The 24,454-nt window shown below is 40.4% G+C and overlaps 2 protein-coding genes across 4 annotated transcripts in view; one reads left to right on the top strand and one right to left on the bottom strand.

Annotated features, from left to right (window-relative positions):
• Positions 1 to 15,861, top strand: part of angptl1a (angiopoietin-like 1a) — a 58,940-nt gene extending 43,079 nt beyond the window's left edge. The window contains exons 3-5 of the mRNA XM_067990775.1: positions 882 to 1,075; positions 11,398 to 11,668; positions 15,132 to 15,861. Of these exons, the coding sequence (XP_067846876.1) occupies positions 882 to 1,075; positions 11,398 to 11,668; positions 15,132 to 15,316 (650 nt within the window). The 3' untranslated portion in view covers positions 15,317 to 15,861. The remainder of the gene's footprint in view (positions 1 to 881; positions 1,076 to 11,397; positions 11,669 to 15,131) is intronic.
• The window catches only part of ralgps2 (Ral GEF with PH domain and SH3 binding motif 2), a 413,674-nt gene that overhangs the window by 135,144 nt on the left and 254,076 nt on the right, over positions 1 to 24,454 (bottom strand). The window lies entirely within an intron of this gene.

Genomic DNA, 24,454 nt, shown 5'->3' with positions numbered 1-24,454 from the left:
TGTATTCTTCCATGTTGTTGCGAAAGGCACAACATGATGAATTTGTGCTGCTCTGCACACTAATTTTTTCCGTATGTTATAGCTGTTCTGAAGTCAAAGATGCTTCTTCCTGTCACAAAGTGGCTTAAATTTCTTCAGTGTTGAGTTTTCAAAATACTAAAAAGCAACTTTAATCCACTTAGAATTGTGAAATAAGCAGAATGAGCAATGGAGAATGCAGGAAATACCAAGTTTGGCCAATCTATGAGAAAGTCCTCACTTATGAATGCATCAGTATACTCGCTGTCTGTATCAAGTAAATTGTTAAAATGTAGTTCAAGTCTCTTCAAAATCCTTCACATTACGAGTAAACTCCCAGGGCAGAGAGAACACTCCGTCCTGGTTTAGTTGGCGGTTCTGGTATTTCCCCATGTTTCCAGTCATAGCCCACCACTATTTGATATAGATTGGACACCACTTGAACCAAGCTCCAACTGTTAAGACTAACTACGCTACCTTTATGAATGTACGACTCTGTAATGCTTTACCGATATTTTTTTTTTTGGAGTGCATGCTCTCCAACTCTGTGTACCAAAAACAACATTTAAAAACAAACAAAAAAATGAAGTCAGTGTATTTTTCCAATGAAGTTAGCTGAGGTCTTCTAACATACAGCTGATGTAGCTAAAAGCTATCTCTCTATGAAACTTTAAATTAAGCTTTTTTTAAATTTGTCAATCTAATTTGATGTTCTAAAACATTTTGGAGTATCTTTTTTTGCTCACAAGTTCATTAAGAATAAGCAGGATGATATATTTTTCTGGTTACAAGAGATAGATGGCTTTAATAGCAATATGCTTGCATAAATAGAAGGGGTTGGTGATCACTGTCTCTTTACACAGGTCCCTGGAAGGATTGCTACCATGTCCGGCAAGCTGGATATGCAAACAGTGGCATGTACCTAATCAAACCAGAAGGCACCGCTAAACTAATGCAAGTTTGGTGTGACCACAGCCATGATCAGGGAGGCTGGACGGTAATCCAGCGTAGGGTTGATGGGGCAGTCAACTTCTTCAGGAACTGGGAGAACTACAAGGTAAACCTGTCAAGAACTTTGCTTATTTTGTTAGTGGGCATTTGTGTTTGTCAAGGTGAGTGACAACACACTTTGGAGTTGGTGACAGTATGTACATCTCATGGGCCAGGTTTGGTCAAGATACATTGTACACCTCCCTCCCACCACACTGAAAACATGCCAAATTCCAGCCGTGGACAATCGTACTGCTCGTACATGGCAATGATTTTCAAACTTTCAAGTGCGCGGGATACCCTGCAAATATTGACAACACTTCAGTGGAACCTGGTCGAAAACTTCCAAGAGGCACCTATAATGACCAAATGGTGGAGAGTTCTATGGCCACAGAATATTTTTTATTAGTGTTGGCAACAGAAACGTTGTGCTTGAAATACCAATCTGTCCAAATTACAGATGTATTGACAGAAATCCAGATTTTGTGTTAAAACCTCACGGGCCCCTTGGGAGCCATTTGTGGACTTCAGTTTGAAAACCACTGCTGCATAGCATTTTTGTTTTCTGACAACCTTGACCAGTATGGCCTCCTTTTGTGCCAATTCAGGGCAATTCTGTATAGCATGCCTGTCACAGATGTTCACAACATCACATAAAGCTGCATGACTGCAAAATTTGTTCTTACTAAAAACATGGTGATTGGAAGGGGGGCAGGAAATAAAGCAGTAACCATTATTTGCAGTTAAACTAGAATGACCACATGTTTTCTGAAGAATGTCAATTTCTCTGAAATTGAAGTTGCAACAGAAGCCATTATGTTATGCTTAGAGATTACAAAGGAAATCTATTATGACTGAAAAACGTACTGTTAGTTCTGGTCTTCCCTGTAGCACAACGGTGGCTTCAACAGCAGACTAGATTGTGAACAGCACATGAGCTGTTAACAGGGGACTACATTCGTGCAAATTGTCAAATCTTACAAAGTGAGATAACTGTGTTTTCATTGATAAAACTGTCCCTGGTTTCCAAGTTTTATTATATTAAAAATGAGTGCGTGGCAACCTAGGAACAGGCATTGTGCGGAACCACCCCTGCAGTAACATCATGAGTGGTGCTAACAGGAGACTGACTCCATTCAAATCACCTCGGGAGCAAACAGGTCACATTGCGGAGTCCCATTAGAGGCGGTTAACTCAAAACCACCTGCCAGAATGTACAATGAGGTCCGGCAGCTCTCAGCCAAACCACTTAAAAGTCAGGCATCCCAAGTTCCATATAAAAGGAGAATATTCAAATCGTTTGCCAACACGCATGAGTTCCAGTCATTTCTCAGCCAAGCCATTGGGTTCAGGCATTCCACCATGAAAAAACAAAGTAAAGTCCATTTTATCCAAAGGAAGCAGTGCAGAACACTCACCAAGAGTAAATGCATGTTGAGGTGAGTGGTTATGCAAGGCAGAGGATTTCAAATAAGCAGAAAATGAAAAGCTGAAACCGATAGGATATAGACATAAGACATGGCTGGCAGAAAGAACTGAGAGATGCTGAATAGGCTATTAGACCAAGTGATGATGGTGGTTAGACTGAACAATTTGAAAAGGATATTTTTCCAGGCTGACCATTATGAAGAAATGTACTATTAACTATGAATGTTTTTTCACAAAAGCCTTGTTCAAAATCTTAAGGTTATTGATTTCTCTGAATAAACTACTTCACTGTATATCCAAGCAAGAAAATCTCAACATCACAGATGTCAAAATTTCACATGTAAAATACATGTTCATCAGACCAGAATAACATCATCACTGCCCTGACTTGCAGCGTACTATAGGTGCAAGTTACGACAATTGGGGCTTGTCAAAACTACTCAATACCAGCATTTGCAGATTGTGTTTTTAAAAAATATTTCTACTAATTTGCAAATGAGCCACCGAAATGACATCAAAAATATGTGGCTGAATGGGAAATTTAAAGAACAAAACAGCAAAAAACAACAAACATGCCCAAAGACTATACCTGAAAAGTTGTGAAATGAAATGCACCACGAAGACACTAGTATATCTTGCTGATACAATACTTGTTTACATAATAACAATGCAATTTGATGCATCAACCCCAGAGGCACAAAAGGAACTTTTCAGACATCCTGAAATTTATTTTATCAGTTGCATGTTCTGAATGGTAATTTTGGACAAAAAAAAGGGGGAAATAAAAGAACATCAGGAAGATAGCAAATCAGAAAAATGTTGATACTGCAGGTAAAATACTTAACTCCTCTAGCATCTTATAGAACTATCTATGTTAAGTAGGTAACTTTTTTTTTCTCTACAAATCTAAATTAAATGAGAACTTGAACTAAACCAAGCAGCAACCTACTAATATGGATATAATTCCCAATGAAAAAGGGCTAGCAATAAAAATACTGGCTTCTGATATCCCCACACTGGCAATATTTGAGAATTTGTTTAACCTGTGTGCAGGCATGTAAGGGGTGCTTCCAACTAGCTTGAATGCAATGATTTTCTCTTGTAGTAGACTCTCATTATTGCAAACAGCTATGGCTTCGAGCAGGGAAAGTCAATTAGTTTGACTGGAGTTCCATTTACCAAAACAATCAACGAGCCCAGGGTCTGGCACCCAGTTATTGAACCTTACACTCTACACTGTTCATCACAGGCATAAAACGACACAATCTTCATTTTAAAAATATATACTATTAAGGGGATTGAATTTTATGGACAGAAGATAACATTTAATTCTTCCAAAGAGGTTGGACAGGCAGGATATCGCCCCTAAAAATAGCCAAATTAGACTTTTGTCCAGTTATTCAATCCCAGGTACCACAGCTGAAAGGCCCGTGTTCAATCTAGTGCCCTACCACACACTTGTTCTTTCCAGTTCTAAAATATTAATCACAGTAAATGGAACACAGGAATAAAATAGTTTTACATTATGACTATGTGAAAGGTGAAATACACGGGTAAATTCACCAATTCTGCGCCCATAACAGGGAGCTACACTCAAAGGAAGCACAGGTCAAATAATCAGCACCCAGCTCCATGTTCATTTCTAACTCTTGCATAAGATCTCACCAAAATGATACCTGGGCTAAAAGGGTTAAATTATGAGGGCAGGTTACTCACAGTAGGCTTATGTTAGGAATATAGATTAAGGGGTGATCTAATTGAGGTGTTTGAGATGATCAAAGGAAATGAAAGGGTAGAGAGAAACTATTTCCTCTGGGGGGGGGGGGGGGGGGGGGGGGAGTCCAGAACAAGAGGGCACAACCTTAAAATTAGAGGTAGGCTGTTCAGGGGTGATGTCAGATAGCACTTCTTCTCACACTGTCCCCCAAACAGCTGATGAGGCTGGGGGTCAATTGAAAATTTTAAAGCGCAGATTGATAGTTTTTTGTTAGGTAAGGGTATTAAGGATTACGGAACCAAGGTGAGTAGATTGAGTTAAAATATAGATCAGCCATGATCTAATTGAATGACTTACAGGCTCAAAGGGCTGAATGGCCTATTCCCATTCCTATGGTCCCCTTAGGCTCCAATAAGGTGACTTTGGGCAAGACAAGTGTGCACATTTTATTGCTGTAATCTGCTAAGAGGTAGTGCATCAAGTTGACAACCAAGGTAAACAGTCTGCTAACCACTTGAATCCTCCTCCTCCTCATAATTCTGCACCAAACATCAGAAAATAATTGCTAAATTTGCAGAATTGCAGAAACAAAAGCCATCGGAATTAAACAGTCAACTATGGCACTAAACCAAATTGGGTGCTTAAGATTGTTGATCTTGAAAGTTAGTTGATGACTGAATTATATCCTAACTAATGAGAGTTTTAATTTGGTGCAATGGTCCACAAATTATTTCCAAATTCGTACAAACATATCGTACAAACTTTTTCTAATATTCTATCTTCTCCTGAAGATGGTGGGATACAGTTTCACAAGTTCCAGCTCTCTGGTAACCCTTTCCATTTCCCATGGTGTGACCTGGAACATAAGCCTTGCCAGGATATTCAACCAAAGCATCACTGTTGCTCCCTTTTGATTTTGGCCCATAAGAACATAAGAAATAGGAGCAGGAGTCGGCCATCCGGCCTCTCGAGCCTGCTCCAACATTCAACAAGGTCATGGTTGATCTTCTAACTCAACACCATTTTCCTGCACGATCCCCATATCTCTTGATGCCTTTAATATCTAGAAATCTATCGATCTCTGTTTTGAATGTACTCAATGACAGAGCCTCCACAGCCCTCTGTGGCAGGGAATTCCAAAGATTCACCACCCTCTGAGTGAAGAAATTTCTCCTCATCTCAGTCCTAAATGGTCTACCCCTTATTCTGAGACTGTGACCCCTGGTTCTAGACTCCCCAGCCAGGGGAAACATCCTCCCTACATCTACCCTGTCGAGCCATGTAAGAATTTTGTATGTTTCAACAAGATCGTCTCTCATTCTTCTAAACTCGAGAGAACACAGGCCTAGTCTACTCAATCTCTCCTCACACAATTCCGCCATCCCAGGAATCAGTCTGGTGAACCTTCGTTGCACTCCCTCTATGGCAAGTATATCCTTTCTAAGGTAAGGAGACCAAAATTGTACACAATACTCCAGGTGCGGTCTCACCAAGGCCCTATATAATTGTCGTAAGGCATTTTTACTCCTGTACTTATGTAATAAAGGCCAACATACTACTGGCCTTCCTAATTGCTTGCTTCACCTGCATGTTAGCTTTCAGTGACTCATGTACAAGGACACCCAGGTCCCTTTGAATAATATTTCCCAATCTCTCACCATTTAAAAAATACTCTGCATTTCTGTTTTTCCTACCAAAGTGGACAAATTCACATTTTTCCACATTATATTCCATCTGCCATGTTCTTGCCCACTCACCTAGCCTGTCTATATCCCCTTGAAGCCTCTTTGCATCCTCCTCACAACTCACAATTCCATCTAGTTTTGTGTCATCAGCAAACTTGGAAATATTACATTTGGTCCCCTCATCCAAATCATTGATATAGATTGTGAATAGCTTTCCAAAAATGGTTTGGTCCTCAAAAGGTTTAAGTGCTTAATTCAGACACAAATTCCATGCTTCGCCAGGCCCAAAGTCATTTAGGGTTTTAAATTAATTTGTTTGGCACTATCAACAGAAACCTAACTTAACAGTATTGGCATAGGATCAAATGCCTCCCTCTGTGCTGAAATTTCTGTGATTCAATCTGAACTAATCTTATAAAGCATTGTGTACACTAGTTTCTAACACTTATTTCACTGTAGCCATGACTCAATTAGTATTTTTGGGAGGGGGGGGTGGCTTTACTCAAAAATTGCAGTTACAGAGGATTTTATTCTGGTTAAAAATAAGTTGTATCAAGACTTGCCAACTCTTTCATAAATTACAAGTATAACATTTTATTTATGATCCCAATAACTTTCAAAACTCTCTCACAATCAGCACAGCTCAGACACTGTCTCCAGGCTCATCTTGTTTTAAATAAAGTAGTGTCTCAGAGCTTTTCACTAAGATGGCTAAGAAACAGCAGAGAGAGACAGAAAGATGAAGCCTGAAGCAAAGGCAAATGGTGAAAGAGAAGCAAAGAAACAGTAACTTAATATCAAGTCTGTTTGGCTAATTTATTTTCATAAACTGCTCTACTGCCAATCTTTGGAAGGTGTGCAAAAAACAGCCTGTGCAACTGACCCTCCAATATTTCTTTTCTTCTTTGCGGGATTGCGCCTCTGTTTAGCATCTCCCCATAGAGGCCCAGTTATGATTCAGTACACACAGTGTGGAGGAAATTAGAACTGTGAGCCTGTAAGCTGCTGTACAAAAGGCATTTCAGGTTACAAACTCTCTACTAGCCACAGCTCCACTGATTGATAATATTATCAATTGTGGATATACAAGACTGCAAAATTCTGTACCAACTGAGTACTGCTGTGTATTTAATCAGTCCAAGAATTCCCAACCTTGGACGTCCCTGTTTGACATCCAGAAATATAAAAGAATGCAAGTCTGGCTGTACCCTATGAAGCCACAAGGTGATGTCAGCTGTGGGCTCCCAACAGTTGAGTAGGTCTATAATGTGTGAAGATAATGGTGACTCGGCAAGAATGACTGAACCTTAACATTGCTTCACGAGTATGAGAAATTATTCTGTTTTTCATGAAAATTCTGTTTTAACCACTTGATTGTGTCTCATCCGCTTCAGATATCTTTTCTTATTCCTCCATGGGATGTGGGCGTCACTGGCAAGGCCTGCATTTATTGCCTATCCCTAATTGCCCTTGAGAAGGTGGCAGTGAGCCGCCTTTTTGAACCACTGCAGTCCATGTGGTGAAGGTTCTCCCACAGTGCCGTTAGGTAGGGGGCTCTAGGATTTTGACCCAGCGACGGTGAAGGAAAAGGGAAATACTTCCAAGTCGGGCTGGTGTGTGACTTGGAGGGGAACGTGCAGGTGGTGGTGTTCCCACGTGCTTGCTGCCCTTGTCCTCAGAGGTGGTAGAGGTCGTGGGTTTGGGAGGAGCTGTTGAAGAAGCCTTTGCGAGTTGCTGCAGTGCATCATGTAGATGGTACACACTGCAGCCGGTGGTGAAGGGAGTGAATGTTTAGGGTGGTGGATGGGGTGCCATTCAAGCAGGCTGCTTTGTCCTGGATGGTGTTGAGCTTCTTGAGTGTTGTTGGAGCTGCACTCATCCAGACAAGTGGAGAGTATTCCATCACACTCCTGACTTGTGCCTTGTAGATGGTGAAAAGGCTTTGGGGAGTCAGGAGGTGAGTCACTCGCCGTAGAATTCCCAGCCTCTGACCTGCTCTGGAAGCCACAGTATTTATGTGGCTGGTCCAGTTAAGTTTCTGGTCAATGGTGACCCCCAGGATGTTGATGGTGGGGGATTCAGCGATGGTAATGCCGTTGAATGTAAAGGCGAGGTGGTTAGACTCTCTCTTGTTGGAGATGGTCATTGCCTGGAACTTGTCTGGCGCGAATGTTACTTGCCACTTATCAGCCCAAGCCTGGATGTTGTCCAGGTCTTGCTGCATGCTGGCACGGACTGCTTCATTATTTGAGGGGTTGCGAATAGATCTAAACACTTTGCAATTATCAGCCATAATCCCCATTTCTGACCTTATGATGGAGGGACGATTGTTGATGAAGCAGCTGAAGATGGTTGGGCCCAAGAAACTGCCCTAAGGAACTCCTGCAGCAATGTCCTGGGGCTGAGACGATTGGCCTCCAACAACCACTACCATCTTCCTTTGTGCTAGGTATGACTCCAGCCTCTGGAGAGTTTTCCCCCTGATTCCCATTGACTTCAATTTTACTCGGGCTCCTTGGTGCCACACTTGGTCAAATGCTGCCTTGATGTCAAGGGCAGTAACTCTCACCTCACCTCTGGAATTCAGCTCTTTTGTCCATGTTTGGACCAAGGCTGTAATGAGGCCTGGAGCCAAGTGGACCTGGCGGAATCTAAACTGAGCATCATTGAGCAGGTTATTGGTGAGTAAGTGCTGCTTGATAGCACTGTCGACGACACCTTCCCTCACTGTGCTGACGATTGAGAGTAGACTGATGGGGCGGTAATTGGCCGGATTGAATTTGTCCTGCTTTTTGTGTTCAGGACATACCTGGGCAATTTTCCACATTGTCGGGTAGATGCCAGTGTTGTAGCTGTACTGGAACAGCTTCGCTAGAGGCACAGCTAGTTCTGGAGCACAAGTCTTCAGCAGCACAGGCGGGATGTTGTCGGGGCTCATAGCCTTTGCTGTATCTAGTGAACTCAGTTGTTTCTTGATAATGAATAAATTCGTGAATTGAACTGGCTGAAGACTGGCTTCTGCAATGGTGGGGATATCGGGAGGAGGCCGAGATGGATCATCCACTTGGCACTTCTGGCTGAAGATGGTTGCAAATGTTTCAGCCTTGTCTTTTGCACTCATGTGCTGGACTCTGCCATCATTGAGGACGGGGGTGTTCACAGAGCCTCCTCCTCCCGTTAGTTGTTTAATTGTCCACCACCATTCACGACTGGATGTGGCAGGACTGCAGAGCTTTGATCTGATCCGTTGGTTGTGGAATCGCTTAGCTCTGTCTATAGCATGTTGCTTCCGCTGTTTAGCATGCACGTAGTCCAATGCTGTAGCTTCACCAGGTTGGCACCTCATTTTTAGGTACACCTGGTGTTACTCCTGGCATGCTCTTCCACACTCCTCATTGAACCAGGGTTGATCCCCTGGCTTGTTGGTAATGGTAGAGTGAGGAATATGCCGGGCCATGAGGTTACAGATTGTGCTGGAATACAATTCTGCTGCTGCTGATGACCCACAGCATCGCATGGATGCCCAGTTTTGAGCTGCTAGATCTGTTCCGAATCTATCCCATTTAGCACAGTGGTAGTGCCACACAACACGTTGGATGGTGTCCTCAGTGTGAAGACGGGACTTCATCTCCATAAGGACTGTGCGGTGATCACTCCTAACAATACTGTCATGAACAGGCACATCTGCGACAGGTAGATTGGTGAGGACGAGGTCAAGTAAGTTTTTCCCTCGTACTGGTTCGCTCACCACCTGCCACAGGCCCAGTCTGGCAGCTATGTCCTTCAGGACTCGGCCAGCTCGGTCAGTTGTGGTGCTACCGAGCCACTCTTGGTGATGGACATTGAAGTCCCCCACCCGGAGTACGTTCTGTGCCCTTGCTACCCTCAGTGCTTCCTCCAAGTGGTGCTCAACATGGAGGAGGACTGGTTTATCAGCTGAGGGAGGGCGGTAGGTGGTAATCAGCAGGAGGTTTCCTTGCGCATGTTTGACCTGATGCCTTGAGATTTCATGGGGCCTGGAGTTAATGTTGAGGACTCCCAGGGCCACTCCCTCCTGACTGTATACCACTGTATCGCCAACTCTGGTGTCTGTCCTATCGGTGGGACAGGACATACCCGGGGATGACGATGGAAGAGTCTGGGACATGGGCTGAAAGGTATGATTCTGTGAGTACGGCTATAAGAACATAAGAAATAGGAGCAGGAGTAGGCCAATCGGCCCCTTGAGCCTGCTCAGCCATTCAATAAGATCATGGCTGATCTGATCCTAACCTCAAATCTAAATTCATGTCCAATTTCCTGCCCGTTCCCCGTAACCCCTAATTCCCTTTACTTCCAGGAAACTGTCTATTTCTGTTTTAAATTTATTTAATGATGTAGCTTCCTGGGGCAGCAAATTCCACAGACCTACTACCCTCTGAGTGAAGAAGTTTCTCCTCATCTCAGTTTTGAAAGAGCAGCCCCTTATTCTAAGATTATGCCCCCTCGTTCTAGTTTCACCCATCCTTGGGAACATCCTTACTGCATCCACCCGATCAAGCCCCTTCACAATCTTATATGTTTCAATAAGATCGCCTCTCATTCTTCTGAACTCCAATGAGTAGAGTCCCAATCTACTCGACCTCTCCTCATATGTAAGCCCCCTCATCCCCGGGATTAACCGAGTGAACCTTCTTTGTACTGCCTCGAGAGCAAGTATGTCTTTTCTTAAGTATGGAGACCAAAACTGTATGCAGTATTCCAGGTGTGGTCTCACCAATACCTTATATAACTGCAGCAATACCTCCTTGTTTTTATATTCTATCCCCCTAGCAATAAAAGCCAACATTCCGTTGGCCTTCTTGATCACCTGCTGCACCTGCATACTAACCTTTTGATTTTCTTGCACTAGGACTCCCAGATCCCTTTGTACTGCAGTACTTTCCAGTTTCTCGCCATTAAGATAATAAAACCTATATCAGGCTGTTGCTTGGCTAGTCTGTGGGACAGGTCTCCCAATTTTGGCATAAGTCCCCAGATGTTAGTGCTCCTCAAAATATCTCACCAGCAAAACAGTGCACTTTGATTACAAAGTGTAGATGCAAATTTTGATCAAATAACTTTAAATAATGAATACTGCGAACATTTACCATAATGCTGTCATTTTCAGTTACAGTCCTTACCACAGAGGGGAAAAATGAAAATACACAGACAACACTCGTGGGCTTGCTTTTTAAGCCACCGTTTTATTAACTTGCAAGCCAAGAAAATACTGCTGTTTATCCAAGTTGTAACTGAGGGTCCAAGTAACTGTATAGCAATGCTCACAAAAACATCAATGTGTGTCTGCCTTGAAAAGTTATTTTATAAAATATAATAGGCAGCTTTGACCATGTCAGTATTGTCTCAAGAAATATCATAAACCTAATTACAGTTCATATATTCAATGTACCATTAAAAGCATTCCTAACAGAAGACTGCACTGAGCAATTTAGTGGGTTAATAGAAAAAACACATCTGTTTGAAAACACCAAATATATAATTGTGATTATAATCTGATAGGATTCTGTCTGATTTCAGAGAGGTTTTGGCAACATCGACGGGGAACACTGGCTTGGACTGGAGAATATTTACAGGCTGACTGCTCAGGGAAATTACAAGCTATACATTAAATTGGAAGACTGGAATGATAAGAAAGTCTATGCTGAGTATACTGCCTTCAGAACGGAGGATGAGGATGATAACTACAGACTACGAGTTGGCAGCTATCAAGGGAATGCAGGAGACTCTTTAATATGGCACAATGGCAAGCAGTTTACAACACTTGACAGAGACAGAGATTCATACTCAGGTACAGTTCTTGAGTAGTATCGAACGGTTGTGTATAGTGAGCGCATTTAACAACACAAATATGAAGCATAAATTAATGGTGGCATTATTTGTGACAAGTTATGCAAAAGAGCTGGATTAGTGGTGGAAGAGATTTCTTTGATTTTTATCTCTCATATGTCCTTCCTTATATTGCATAGATCCTTCTACTTGAAGCGATTCTGCAGTATACCACGTACTATGGGATCTGTCCCCATTTACATTGCAATACTGATTCCAAAGCACTGGCAGCAACAGAAGTGGGCGGATTGCTGTGTATAGTTGCTGATATCGGCACTGCTGTCCTTGTAGGCATCTTGCAAAACTTCCTGGGAGGTGGCTATCTGCTCCTCCAACAGCAGTCACACTGTCTCATTTACCGTTAATGACTTGACTTAGTGCTGCTGCCACAAGGCTACCACAGTGAAGGTGCTGTAATGTGGAATGCACACAAGAAATATCTGCGCTATAAAACTTCAAAACTATTAAGGCAAAATTTTACACAATTTAAAAATCACTGCCAGCACCAGTCCTAATTGCATTTCAATCGTCAAAACTTGTCAACCTGAAGCTTTTAACGGTGAGGCTTAGTACTGAAGTCTTCAACTGATTTTCCTACACATTTTAAGAGCAATGTTATTGGCCTCAGCTGAGGTGAAAAGATAAACACTCCTCTTAAATTTAAAATAATTACAAAAATATACAAATTTAGTTTGCTGGGATTCATGTAAATATTTTGTATTAATGAAGCAGAAGTATTTTTCTACCTAGTTCCCAGCTAGTCCTTTCAGTATGGACTGCTAAAAGGGTTAACAGATAAACCACTGCTGTCTATGACAAAACATGTGCATTTGAAAGCCAAATGTGCAATTTAGGGCTCAGGGTATATGGAAAAACAGCATGTTCCATCAGGGGAATTTATGGCTTCAACATGTTTTGCAGGGCTATCTGTCTGGAAAAGCAATCAAAAGCATTTTTATTTTCGCATTTGCAACATTGTAGAAGCATGCCACACTTTTCAAAAAATTATTTTGTAAGTTTGAAGGGAGGTGGTGGAAACAGATTAATGAAGCGTGGTTTGGAATACCTTTGCTAACAAATGATATATTTTATAAACATCTCTTACTGTGCTGCAGAACAATATTTGTGTAAGCACAACATCTGGAAATTAGTCCTGATGATCAAGCTGTGCTTTTTATTGCAATTGATGGTGTGGGGTTTGTTGATACAGAGTAAGTAACAGCAAGAGCAAAAGCATATGAAAAATTAATCATTCAAATGCAGCATATTGAATTTTAATTAAAAGAAAGCCAATACATTACTGTAGCATGTTGCATATCTCCAACCCACTGAATTCTTCACCTCAGAATAGTCAATGTAGGGAGACCACAACCAGGGTTCAGGAATCTCGTCATCAGGAGAGATTGTGGTACTTCTCCACACCTTCTGTCACCCAGCTCAAGAGTGGCATAGGTAGAATCCTCGGAAGAACTTATTTCATTTTGGGGCCTTTACCACCTTATTTATTCTAGATCTTTAGGCTTTCATAGTTTTAGCTCCTTCTTATAGCTAAGTCCCAACTCCCTGTGCCTTTTGAGAGTGTCTTTATATCTCGGTAAGCTTTTGTAACGCACCCAGGCTAACGAACAGAACAATCTTTCTGTCAATTGCATTAGCTACTGAAAATCTTATGCCTCAAGATTCTTACCTCATGTTTGAAATCTGTATGCTCAGCTATTCTTTTACAGATGTAGTGCTTTCTTCTTTTGCAATTCTTCTAACTGCAGGAGCTAGCTAGTCTACCATATCTTTCTGTTCTATTCCCATCAGTTTGATTCAATTTCACTCAGCACAACTATCCTTTGTTAACTTTGTTTAATGAATAGTTCCAACACTTAATGGCTGCCCAGGTTTGTCGGATTTCAACAATTGACACTTGGATTCAAAAATAATTGGCCATCAGAGATGTAAATGAACCACATAATGTGTATACATGTAAAGAATGAGGATTGGCACCTCTCTGAAGCCTGTAACCTTGGAACCAAACCATCAAACCTCGCACATTTGCACCAACTAGTAGACCTACCGCAGCATTGCATCTGGGGAAGCAAGACCAATTATAGTCTATAGGTGCAGTAGGATTAGAGGACAAGGGATAATTGGACCAGGCTGTACAGACTTAATTCAGTTCCCATTTTGAAGTCATACACCCTGTTCTTATTTTTAGAATCATAGAATCTTAAAGCACAGAAGGAGGCCATTCGTCCATTTGTGCCTGTGCCGGCTCTTTGAAACAGCTGTCTAATTTAGTCCCACACCCTCGCTTTTTCCCCATAACGCTGCAAATTAGTCCTCTTCAAGTACATGTTCAATTGCCTTTTGAAAGTTTGTATGGAAACTGCTTCCACACCCTTTCAGGTAGTGCGTTCTAGTGTTAACAACTCTGTGTGAAAAAAATTCTCCTCATTTCCTCTCTAGTTCCTTTACCAATTATTTTAAATCTATGACTTCTGGTTACCGACCCACTTGCCAGATAATACTTTGATTTTATATTATTATTTATAGTTAAATTCGTATTTCAAAAGAGACGTTTAACTGAGGTCACGTCTGCCCTCTCAAGTGAACATACAAGATCCCATGGAACTATTCGAAGACGAGCAGGGGAGTTCTCCCTGGTGTCGTGGCCAATCCCTCAACCAACATCAATAAAACAGATTATATAGGCATTGTCTCATTGCTGTTTGTGGCATCTTGCTGTGCGTAAATTGGCTGCCACATTTCTTAAATTACAACAGCGACTATGCTCAAAAGTACTTTATTGGTTGTAAAGCATTTTGGGACATCCTGACGCCATATAAATGCAAATTCCTTTTTCATTCTTTCAGTAATTGAAAAACTTACAAATATTTGGAAAGCAGGGACGTAGAGTTGGTTGGAGCACAAGGATTCGCTGTCGTACAGCCTGAGAAGCTGGGAGGTGCAAAGCTGAGTTGCATCTCACAGCTTCTCGGGCAGGGAGGTGCAACTCGGCTTTGCACCTCCCTGCAATTGGCAGGACAGTGTAATTACAGTATGACAAGTTTACATACGCAGTTTACAATATGAATGTGCACACAGGAATTTAAAATAGATGACAGAAAGTGTATGCAGATTTAAGAATTTCAATTTATTATAGATTTAGGTTGGAACAATGGTCTTTTAAACTGTTTGTGTATTGCGAGTGATTTAAAGGGACAGCAACCAAAATAAAATAAGACAAAATTGCTTCATTTTTGACAGAGATCAACTGCCCTGTTGCACAAGATAAAAGGTTTGGGGATAAAACTAAGAGGGCCAGCTTTGCCTCTTCCAAAAAACAATTATCTGAAACTTTGGACACTTTGCATTGAATAGCTGGAATGGAACTAATGCAGGAACACATATATTAACTTCTGTTCCCTCCTTAGGAAACTGTGCTCATTTCCACAAAGGTGGCTGGTGGTACAATGCCTGTGCACACTCTAATCTGAATGGAGTGTGGTATCGTGGAGGTCATTATCGCAGCAAGTACCAAGATGGAGTTTACTGGGCTGAATTTCGAGGGGGTTCCTACTCTCTGAAAAGTGCAGTAATGATGGTCAAGCCTGAATAATACTCTGCTCACGAAGTCACACATTCCCCATGGACACAGAAGTATCGAAAACAAAGGATCGAAAGTGTAGGATTCTTTCAAATGCAGGCCATGTGCTTTGTTAAAGAAGCATTATGTTTAACAATGTTGAAAAAGCACTTAACATTGTACCTACATATATGGTTTCATTACCTTTTAAAATGCTACAGGAGAAAGCAAGGTTCCATAAGGCATTATTATGCGCATCTGTATTCAATGCTCACTGGCACTGTGTTGAACAACTCGCACCCTAAAGGAAACACTGCCCTTCCTATATAGGAGGGCATTATATGTGTGCCACAACTTTAACCAGATTACTTTATAACCCAAAAAAATATTGTTATGACTAATATTTGGATGTATAATAATGTTGTATTTTATTAAAAACAGACAATTGTTTGTTAAATAATCTGCTGCCAGACCTACCAGCTTTATTGTAAAAAAAATTTGGGGAATCCACAATACTTCATTTTAATGCTGAAAATATTATGAGATTAAGTTGAAATAAATATTTTAAATTAAGTCTTCCATGCATCAAAGTTTAATTTTAAAAGAAGCATTGTGGACAATTAAGTGATTTGTTCAGAATTAGAATGCAGAAACTCCTAGATTAAATGGCAAGATTTAAATCTAGGGATCACGATAAGTAGACTTCATAGTCTTATGAAAATTAAAATTTGAAATCAGGACCATGTTTAAAAATAAAATTCTCAACTTTCTATTTGAAGACTTGTCACTTAACACCAAAAACTTGAGCTGTTTTTACAATGAAAAATGTATCACCTTTTGAAAAACACCTACTCTGCATTAATTTAAGTTGATTTCTGATAGCACCAAAAGTGCTGATTGAAAACATAGGTGCAGAATACAAAATCCATCTGTCCCAGTGACAACACTCCTCACCTTAAGTGTACCTTGTATCTGCCTCTGCTGTGAAGGCCTTATCTTTCTGGGCCAGAGAGGTCTGGTAGAAGAACATTGGTGCAACTCTCAAAGCTTAAATTTGGAACAAAACATGACCTCTGAACAAATTTCTGTCTACCATTTTAAGTCAAAAATGAAACAGCCACTTCCAAGGTTTTTTAAAAAAAAGATTTCATTCTTAAAGCTGCTTCCCCTCAAAACATGATCAAATTATGTCAATGTTTAAAATAAATAAAGATTTAGTCAAACATAAAAGGCTCACAGAAATACGGTTATTGATAAATCATTGTAAGGATGGTTGGAGCAGCAGTGGGTTTCTTAACTGATATAAGAATATACGAAAAATCAAGGACGAAAATTTACCATTTGGCCCATTGAAGCTCATCTCCTCTATTCTCCTTAATCTCCCATTGTAGAATCCAGCATGTATGTGTTAAATTTACTTTTTATTAATTTAACTTTATGCCTGTTGGTCCTAGCTTAATTCAAAGTAATATTTCAGTTTCATCTTAGCAATACTATTTGCTATGTTATATATACACACCCTGGCAAGGTTCCTCCCTAACCATCATCTTTATAGCTTATAGGTCTTGAGCATTTCTAATCTTTCCTCAAAGCTCATTCCCTTTAATGGCATGAGTCTGGCTTTTTTGGTACCTTCGCCAATGCTTGTATATCTTTCTTGTGACATGGTGGCCAGAATTGAAGATGGTACTCCAAGTGTGGTTTGGTGAGTGATCTGCCAACCCCCAACATAACTTCTGGAGAGTGGAAATGTTCATGCCATTGGCATTCTATTTAGTTGCTTTGCCACGTCAACTGGACATTGAAAGTGATGAATCCAGCATCAATCGCAGGTCCTTTTCTAAGTCTCCCTATACCAAATGTAACACATTCACTGTATTCTTTCAATTTTTTTCAGTCAATGTACAATATTTTACTTTTAACAGTGCAAAATTTCATTTGCCAGTTGTTTGCCTAATTGGACAACTGATCTAAGTCTTTTGCTGCATTCTCTATATCTATTTTCTTGCTGTCAGCAAATTTGACATGCTAACATTTGGTTTTGATGTGTTTTCTTTTCTATAAAAAAGGAGAATACGTTCATCAAAAAGTACTGCCTGTAGGTTATCCTTTCCCTTTAAAGATGCACTAATTTCTGAAAGAGATCAATGGAACACAACTTCTAGCTCCCAAAAGAAAATTCTACAGAACACAAACAGGTAAAGGAAGTCTACTGAAATATTGGTGAAATCTTAACCTAGTCTGTTCAAAGAGAAAAATGAGCACCAGTCAGATAAATTATAGGAAATTTTGGCCCTGTATTGCAAAATCCAGCTGAGAACAACAGTCCCATATCATCATGTGTCTTTGATAACATGCTGCTTACCTGCTGAACTCCCTCACTGTAGGTGACAGTGTCATTCATTAGATTAAATATACAGTAGAATTCATCGGTACTAGGGGGAAGTAACATCCTATCATTGTGAATACAATGCAGGCAAGTATGCTGCTCATGTGAATAATTTCCTAGATTTTGTAGGAAATGATCAGGGTCCGCCTTTGACTATTATAACTGTAACAAGAGGGAGGGAGAACAGAACGGAAAGCTGATGGACGGCACAACTGCAGTGTAGCTGCCAGGTTGGTGTTGGTTCAAGGCTTCAGTGAGGCCTGATGTAACTAGGCTGAACTTACCGCGGAGATTAAAAGCGCAAACATTATCCAGATTTTCAGGAGAATTCCGCACATCTCAGGTTGAAAATTCAATTAGTCAGAACAGTTTTTGCAGGGCATCTGGCCACTATTCCACAGCAACAGTGGCTCTCAGCATGTGTATAATTGCACATGCAATAAATCAATTTGTGGATAATAGATGTTCTGCTGACTGACACAAACTGAGCTCCCAACAGCCAAACATGCTATTTCACAAAGAATACATTGGCTCTCACAGTATCACGGCTATATAACAAGTCATTATACAAAACTCCCTCATGAACAGAGAAACAAAATAAAATTACTTGCTGTATAATACACTTCTGGCTAAAGATCATTTAAAAAAAAATGTATGCCTTCCTTCTCTCGCCCTTCCCTGGACAGCATTATAGATATGAATGGTAGAGTGGTGGTTATGTTAAAATGCTGGAATTGGTAATACAAGAAGTATAAAAAAGAACTTCCTGAACAAACCTCGTACCAACCGGTGGTGGAACCCTCTTATTTACTACAATTACACTTACAGTTGAGCTCTATAACAATGAGCTAACATATTGTTACTTAAATCTTCTTCACTACATTTTACTCTCTTATTCCAGTTGATCTTCTCACCCCCCTCCCCACTCTTCCCTGGTTATATGTTCCGGAACATTTGTATTTTTTACTCAGAAACTGGAATAGCTTTCAGTTGGGTTTATAATGCTATAACCATGCCGTGCTTAAATTTAAAAAAAAAATCATATTGGCATAACTAATACAAATGACAAGGACTAAGATATTTAAGCACTTTGAAGAAATGGCGTCGTTTCCATTTATTAAAGACAAACTTGTTCACAAATCAACACCTTTTACACTACAAAAAATAGCTACTCCTTCACTATACCAACATTGTGTGATATTATGAGCCATAGACCGAACCCATTTTGCAGAGATTCCCCCAAAAGCTGAAATATACAATTTATACAAATTAAGTTTAAGATGATAAATCACATATTCAAATTTTATGGCTGTTTACATGCGTGTCTTCCTGGGACCAGGAACTGCAACCAAAATTACAACAACTGGTATCCTTAGCAGTGAATGATTCAGATATTGAAAATAAAGAGTATGTTGTTGGAAGAAGTGCAGTCTGCTATTGGCGTTGCAGTGGCCCTTATCACTGATTAAAATAAAATGTGAAGTGAAATGTTTCATACAATAGAAACGCAATGACTTCTTTGTCAATAAATATTTTGGTTCTCAGTTGAAGGCTACAATTTCATACCTGCTGATAGTGACAAAGATTAACAGACGAGGCTGCAGGTGCCTATCAAAATTATTCTGAGATCGCCATGAACACAAACAGAAAGAAACCTCCTGCAAAACAGATTTACTCCACAGACTTAGTTTTAAGTAAATAAAACAAATTTGTCACTGTTACTGAGTTTGTGTTTATGTGTTTGTTCTTTGAACTATTGACAATATTCTCTCCCAAATGAAGGGAGCAATTATCTGTTCCAGATACTGCTGAACTCAAGTGGTGTGCAAGAAACAAGTCAGTTTTCCCTCCCTGACGGAAGTTATTTCACTGCTGCTCAGCACTTACTCGCATTGTGCTGGCCAAGATCAGAAATTTACCATGTCGGGAAATCGCAAGGATAGAACCTACATCCTTACACAGTTTATGCACTACGCCACTTGGGCAGTGCTTGTGTGGGATGTATAATCAATGATTAAGTCATTAAATTGCCAACTATATCATTAAACTGGCAACAGTCTTTGACCTGTACAGGATGGGAACTTGTATGTGGCAATCCCATTTGTCACATATTAAGCACCTGAATGCACACACTGTGGAATACTGGATACCTTTGACCTCCTCAAAAGGACCCAACGGGTATGACAAATATTCAGTTATCTAACTACCTACTCAAGCAGCCAAGCAAGTTACTCTCTCTTTTTTCCTCATACCCATTAGATCCGTGAGATGCATGCTATATAACTTCAGTCATAATATTTCTGATGTTTTAAGAAAATGTCTCTTGGATTTTATGGGCTTGTTTGGGCACAGAAAATATTTTCCAACAACTTTTAGCAGAACAGGTGGTCAAGATGCCTTTTATAAATTGGGTCCACTAGTTGTGTACTCAACTGACCTATTCTGTTAAAGGATGCTAATAATATGCTCGTGTCACAGGGCTATGGACTGAATAGAGTTCATCAGGAATGGAGTACCAACTAAACAGAAAAGAAACTGAACTTTACACTGATTTTTGGTACAAATTTATTGCTTTGGTCCAATAGTTTAAGCAGAAGTGTACTTATAGCCCACAACAACAACTTGCATTTATATAGCATCTTTAACGTAGTAAAACATCCCAAGGAGCAATTTTCAAACAAAATTTGACACCAAGCCACATAAGGAGATATTAGGACAAGTGATCAAAAGCTTGGTCAAAGAGGTAGGTTTTAAGGAGTGTCTTAAAAGAGGAGAGAGGGGTAGAGAGGCAGAGGGGTTGAGGGAGGGAATTCCAGAGCTTAGGGCTCAGGCAGCTGAAGGCACGGCCGCCAATGGTGGAGCAAATAAAATCGAGGACGCGATTCTTGTACCCACTTGTGCACATACCATTATGAATGCCCATCCAGTTGGGCTATGGTTCAATGAGTTGCTTGCTCATAAGAAAATCCACCCAAAAAAACCTCTCAAATATACTGAAAAGCCACGCTGGGCAACTGCTGAAACATTTTCAGTTCCAAATACTTTTGGAGACAGTCTGGGTCCCAGAACAACACCCGCAGCATAAATCAAGTTTACTCTGGATAGATGCTGCTTCCACAGGGTGCAATGCAACCCTTCTCAAGGCATTCTGACTTTTGAAAGCGACTTTAATTAAATTTCCCACAGGATCAAGAGCAGAGAGTAACCTTCAGTAAATTTACATTTTTTTTCCATCAGAGTTTTTGATGCAGAAACGAATGGACTGTTACTAGCAGCTGTTACAGTTCCCATGATTTCTAAACCACAAAATTAGATTTTAGACATGTTATTGACACCTCATCTTGTCAATTGACAATATTTATAAGATGTTAGTCCATTTCATTCTCTGATTTGTAAAATGATCTGGGAAGTTTTCTCCAGTATGAAGAGTACCTCGTAAATGCAAGCTGTTGTTATATTCTTCATGGCACAAAATCGTTTCAACAAACCATCAACTAGGTAATTATGACAACACTGAATATCATTAAGTGGGTCATACTAACCAGAGACAAATAAAATGGCTGATGTAAAAGAAGGCATAGTAATAATTTTCTCAACAAATTCTCAATTAACCAGAAGTGTTATGAACACTGCTCATTGTGATCATCACAGCAGAGGAAAATTAGATCATTAGATATGGTTACTGGGAGTGTCTAACCATGGAAAGCAAGAAGGAATTCACAGGAGAAAGAAAATCTCCCTTGTGGAGCTAATTAACATTTTCACTCTCGTTAAGAGAAATGAATAGCTGTTATCTGAAACTGGTGTTTTATTATGCTTTTACTTGAATACAGGAGTTCAGCGACTGTAATCACGGCATACCACTGCGGGGGAATGTTTCCTGTGTGCCATTTGTAACAAAATCATAAGCCTGTTCTTTATAAATGGATTTACGACTTGGTTGTACATTGCACAGGATGGCTGATGACCAATTCAAAATGGCGCTGCCTGATGCCTTATGAATAGAGCTATTACTATTTGTTTATTCACACAGCGAAACTAAGATATCCAAAATATTATAATGAAGAACAGATTCCACAAGGAGAGCACGTGTATGATTTGCTGTATATGACTGTATACTGTAGAAATGCATAAAGAGATACTTGACCATGTTAATGCAGAAATGCATGAAGTTACTTGACCATAGTAAAGAAGAAATGCATGATGGATATTTGACCAATGTTAACTCCTTGGCTCCCATAATGGGGTAGCTACAGCACACACACACAGAAAGACACAATTGTGTAATTACGTGTAAACCTTGGGATGTTGATAATTAAGTTGGCTGTGCAGGTGCTTGGTACTGTCTGCCCCACCCCCCCACCCCCGAGCAGATAAGGGTATTGCTGACTATAAAATATAATGAAAATACAGTTTCTTGAGAGGCCACGTGGCCTTGAGACTGACTTCAGTCCGACTGATAACCAGCTTTAGAATTTAGGGAGGGTAGTGTTCTCAGGCCTACGTGCCAAAACAGGAATGAGCTATGGATGTCCAGAGGAGGCAGGCTCACTACTTGATTGACCAACTACCTTAACCAATAAAGAATGTACATGTACGCCCATATTCTATGACAGGTGGCATTGCTAATTAAACTGTATAAATGTGAAATGTTTTCCTTTGTTCAGGGAAAAGGTTATTCTGACCGTTGTTCAGAATACAGCTTCCCTTGTCTACAAGTCAATTAAAGTAAAACTTTTCCCTTTGTGATACTGGTCTGAGTGTGTTAGTGCATTGGTATAGTGTTAAGTTTCGACAATACAAATCACTATATAGTAAACATATTCAAAATTAACACTACTAAATCATTACTACTGTATGCCACATTTATCTGCCTCTTCAGTTTACAGGAAGATAAAGTATTTAAAAATCTGCTTAATTTATCTATTACATTATCCGTGTCTGAATAAAGCTTTGTTTATTTTCAACTACAGACCAATGCTAACGTACCATTACTTATTACATTTACTTGTTCTCTGATAACATATTAGTTCAGTAAAATAATCCTGGTTACATATTAACCATTTGACTGCTCTGTGTTTATGTACAATCAGTACAACACAATTTGATGTCCGATGGCTATTTCATGTTTATTGTCTGTTTATTGCAAAGAATTACTGAGTGCAATGGTGCTGAAGGGTTATCATTTGAAGCAGAACAAGTTTACTTTTGTTCCAGCATTATAATGGAATTTCAGTTATCTTGAACTAATACAGACAATGTAACTGCGCATTGGAGAGGAGAAGCATAAGTAAGTTTTGAACCGGACAATAGGATTTCAGGAGTGGCTGTCTGGTTGTTTAATTGCTGAACTTAAAAAAACACTGTACAGCCAAGTTTTATGTTCACACATGCAAATATGCACACTGAGTTATCTACTGAAATGCCGCATCTGGTTTTCTTAATAGGTAAAAGATAGCAACCCCAATGATGAGTCGCTCAGAGAACTAAATGTTAGAAAAACATTTGACAAACTTCCATTTCCAATTCTGTGACTTGCCAATGACTCAGTTTTTCATCACATCTTTCTCTCCTTCCAAAACAGAAAGATTGCATTATTAAGACGGCTGAATAATCAGAGTTCAGATAACTGCTGTACCACTAGAACAGTGTTGAAAACAAAATACTTTTTCTGTTACTTACATCAACTGCAATTTCATTTTGCAATAGTTAACAATATAATTATGTATATTTATATTCTAGACATACCTTGTGCACCAACTGGCTTTTAAAAATATATACTTTTTGTGACAGCTGTATATCTCTCCCACTGCTCATCACTGGGTGCATTTTACCTTCAATAAATTATTGTTGACTACAACTCCTAAAATATAAAAATGGGAATTTGTGAATTATTGACCACACCTGTGCCATAATAGAGAAAGATCTGAGCAAATAAAACTGATGGCAAGTTTACAATGCCGATCAGCCAATTTTATTCCCAGTTTTCCTGAAGGTTGAGGGAAAGTTCTTTCAATATTTGCTGAAGACACAGGTTGCCACTGAGGAAACACAGACCGTCACCCCACCCCCCACATTGTGACCATCTCAAATGCACAAGAATCACTGTTATGAAATTCTTTCACTGTACAAATTCACAATACATAGAAACATAGAAAATAGGAGCAGGAGGATGCCATTCGGCCCTTTGAGCCTGCTTCGCCATTCAATATGATCATGGCTGATCCTCTATCTCAATACCATATTCCTGCTCTCTCCCCATACCCCTTGATGCCTTTTGTGTCTAGAAATCTATCTAGCTCCTTCTTAAATATATTCAGTGACTTGGGGCCCGATTTTAGCATCGGGTTTCGTGCGTGTTCTTGGCGGGGGGGGCCTCAAAAATCCCGATCCCCAGGTCCGAGACCGGAACGCGCCGCGATCCTGGCCACTTCCGGGTTCCACGCTGACGTGCGGGGCTGCGTGCGCAGGCCCCGCTGGTGGGAATCCCGCAGGCAATTAAAGCCAGCGGGATGCCACTTGAGTGTATTTATTTTGCTTGTTCAGGTCATTAAATGACCTGATTCAGCTGTCTTATTAGGAAGTGTGGGATTTCACCTTCAACCCAGACTGTTTCACATGCTGGGGGAAACAGTCTCACTCCAACCGGTCGTGTTTCAGCCAGCAGCCTGTGGCAGCTGCCAAGGTGCACTCCACAGGAGTGGGGGGGGGGGGGGGGGGGAGACCCCTTACCCACGCAGGAGGCCACTCCGTCACATAGGGCAACGCCTGCCCTCCACCAC

The sequence above is a fragment of the Heptranchias perlo genome, chromosome 9 (genome assembly GCF_035084215.1).
Source record: "Heptranchias perlo isolate sHepPer1 chromosome 9, sHepPer1.hap1, whole genome shotgun sequence".
NCBI classification, from domain to species: Eukaryota; Metazoa; Chordata; class Chondrichthyes; order Hexanchiformes; family Hexanchidae; genus Heptranchias; species Heptranchias perlo.
This window is presented reverse-complemented; position numbering and strand designations above follow the sequence as displayed.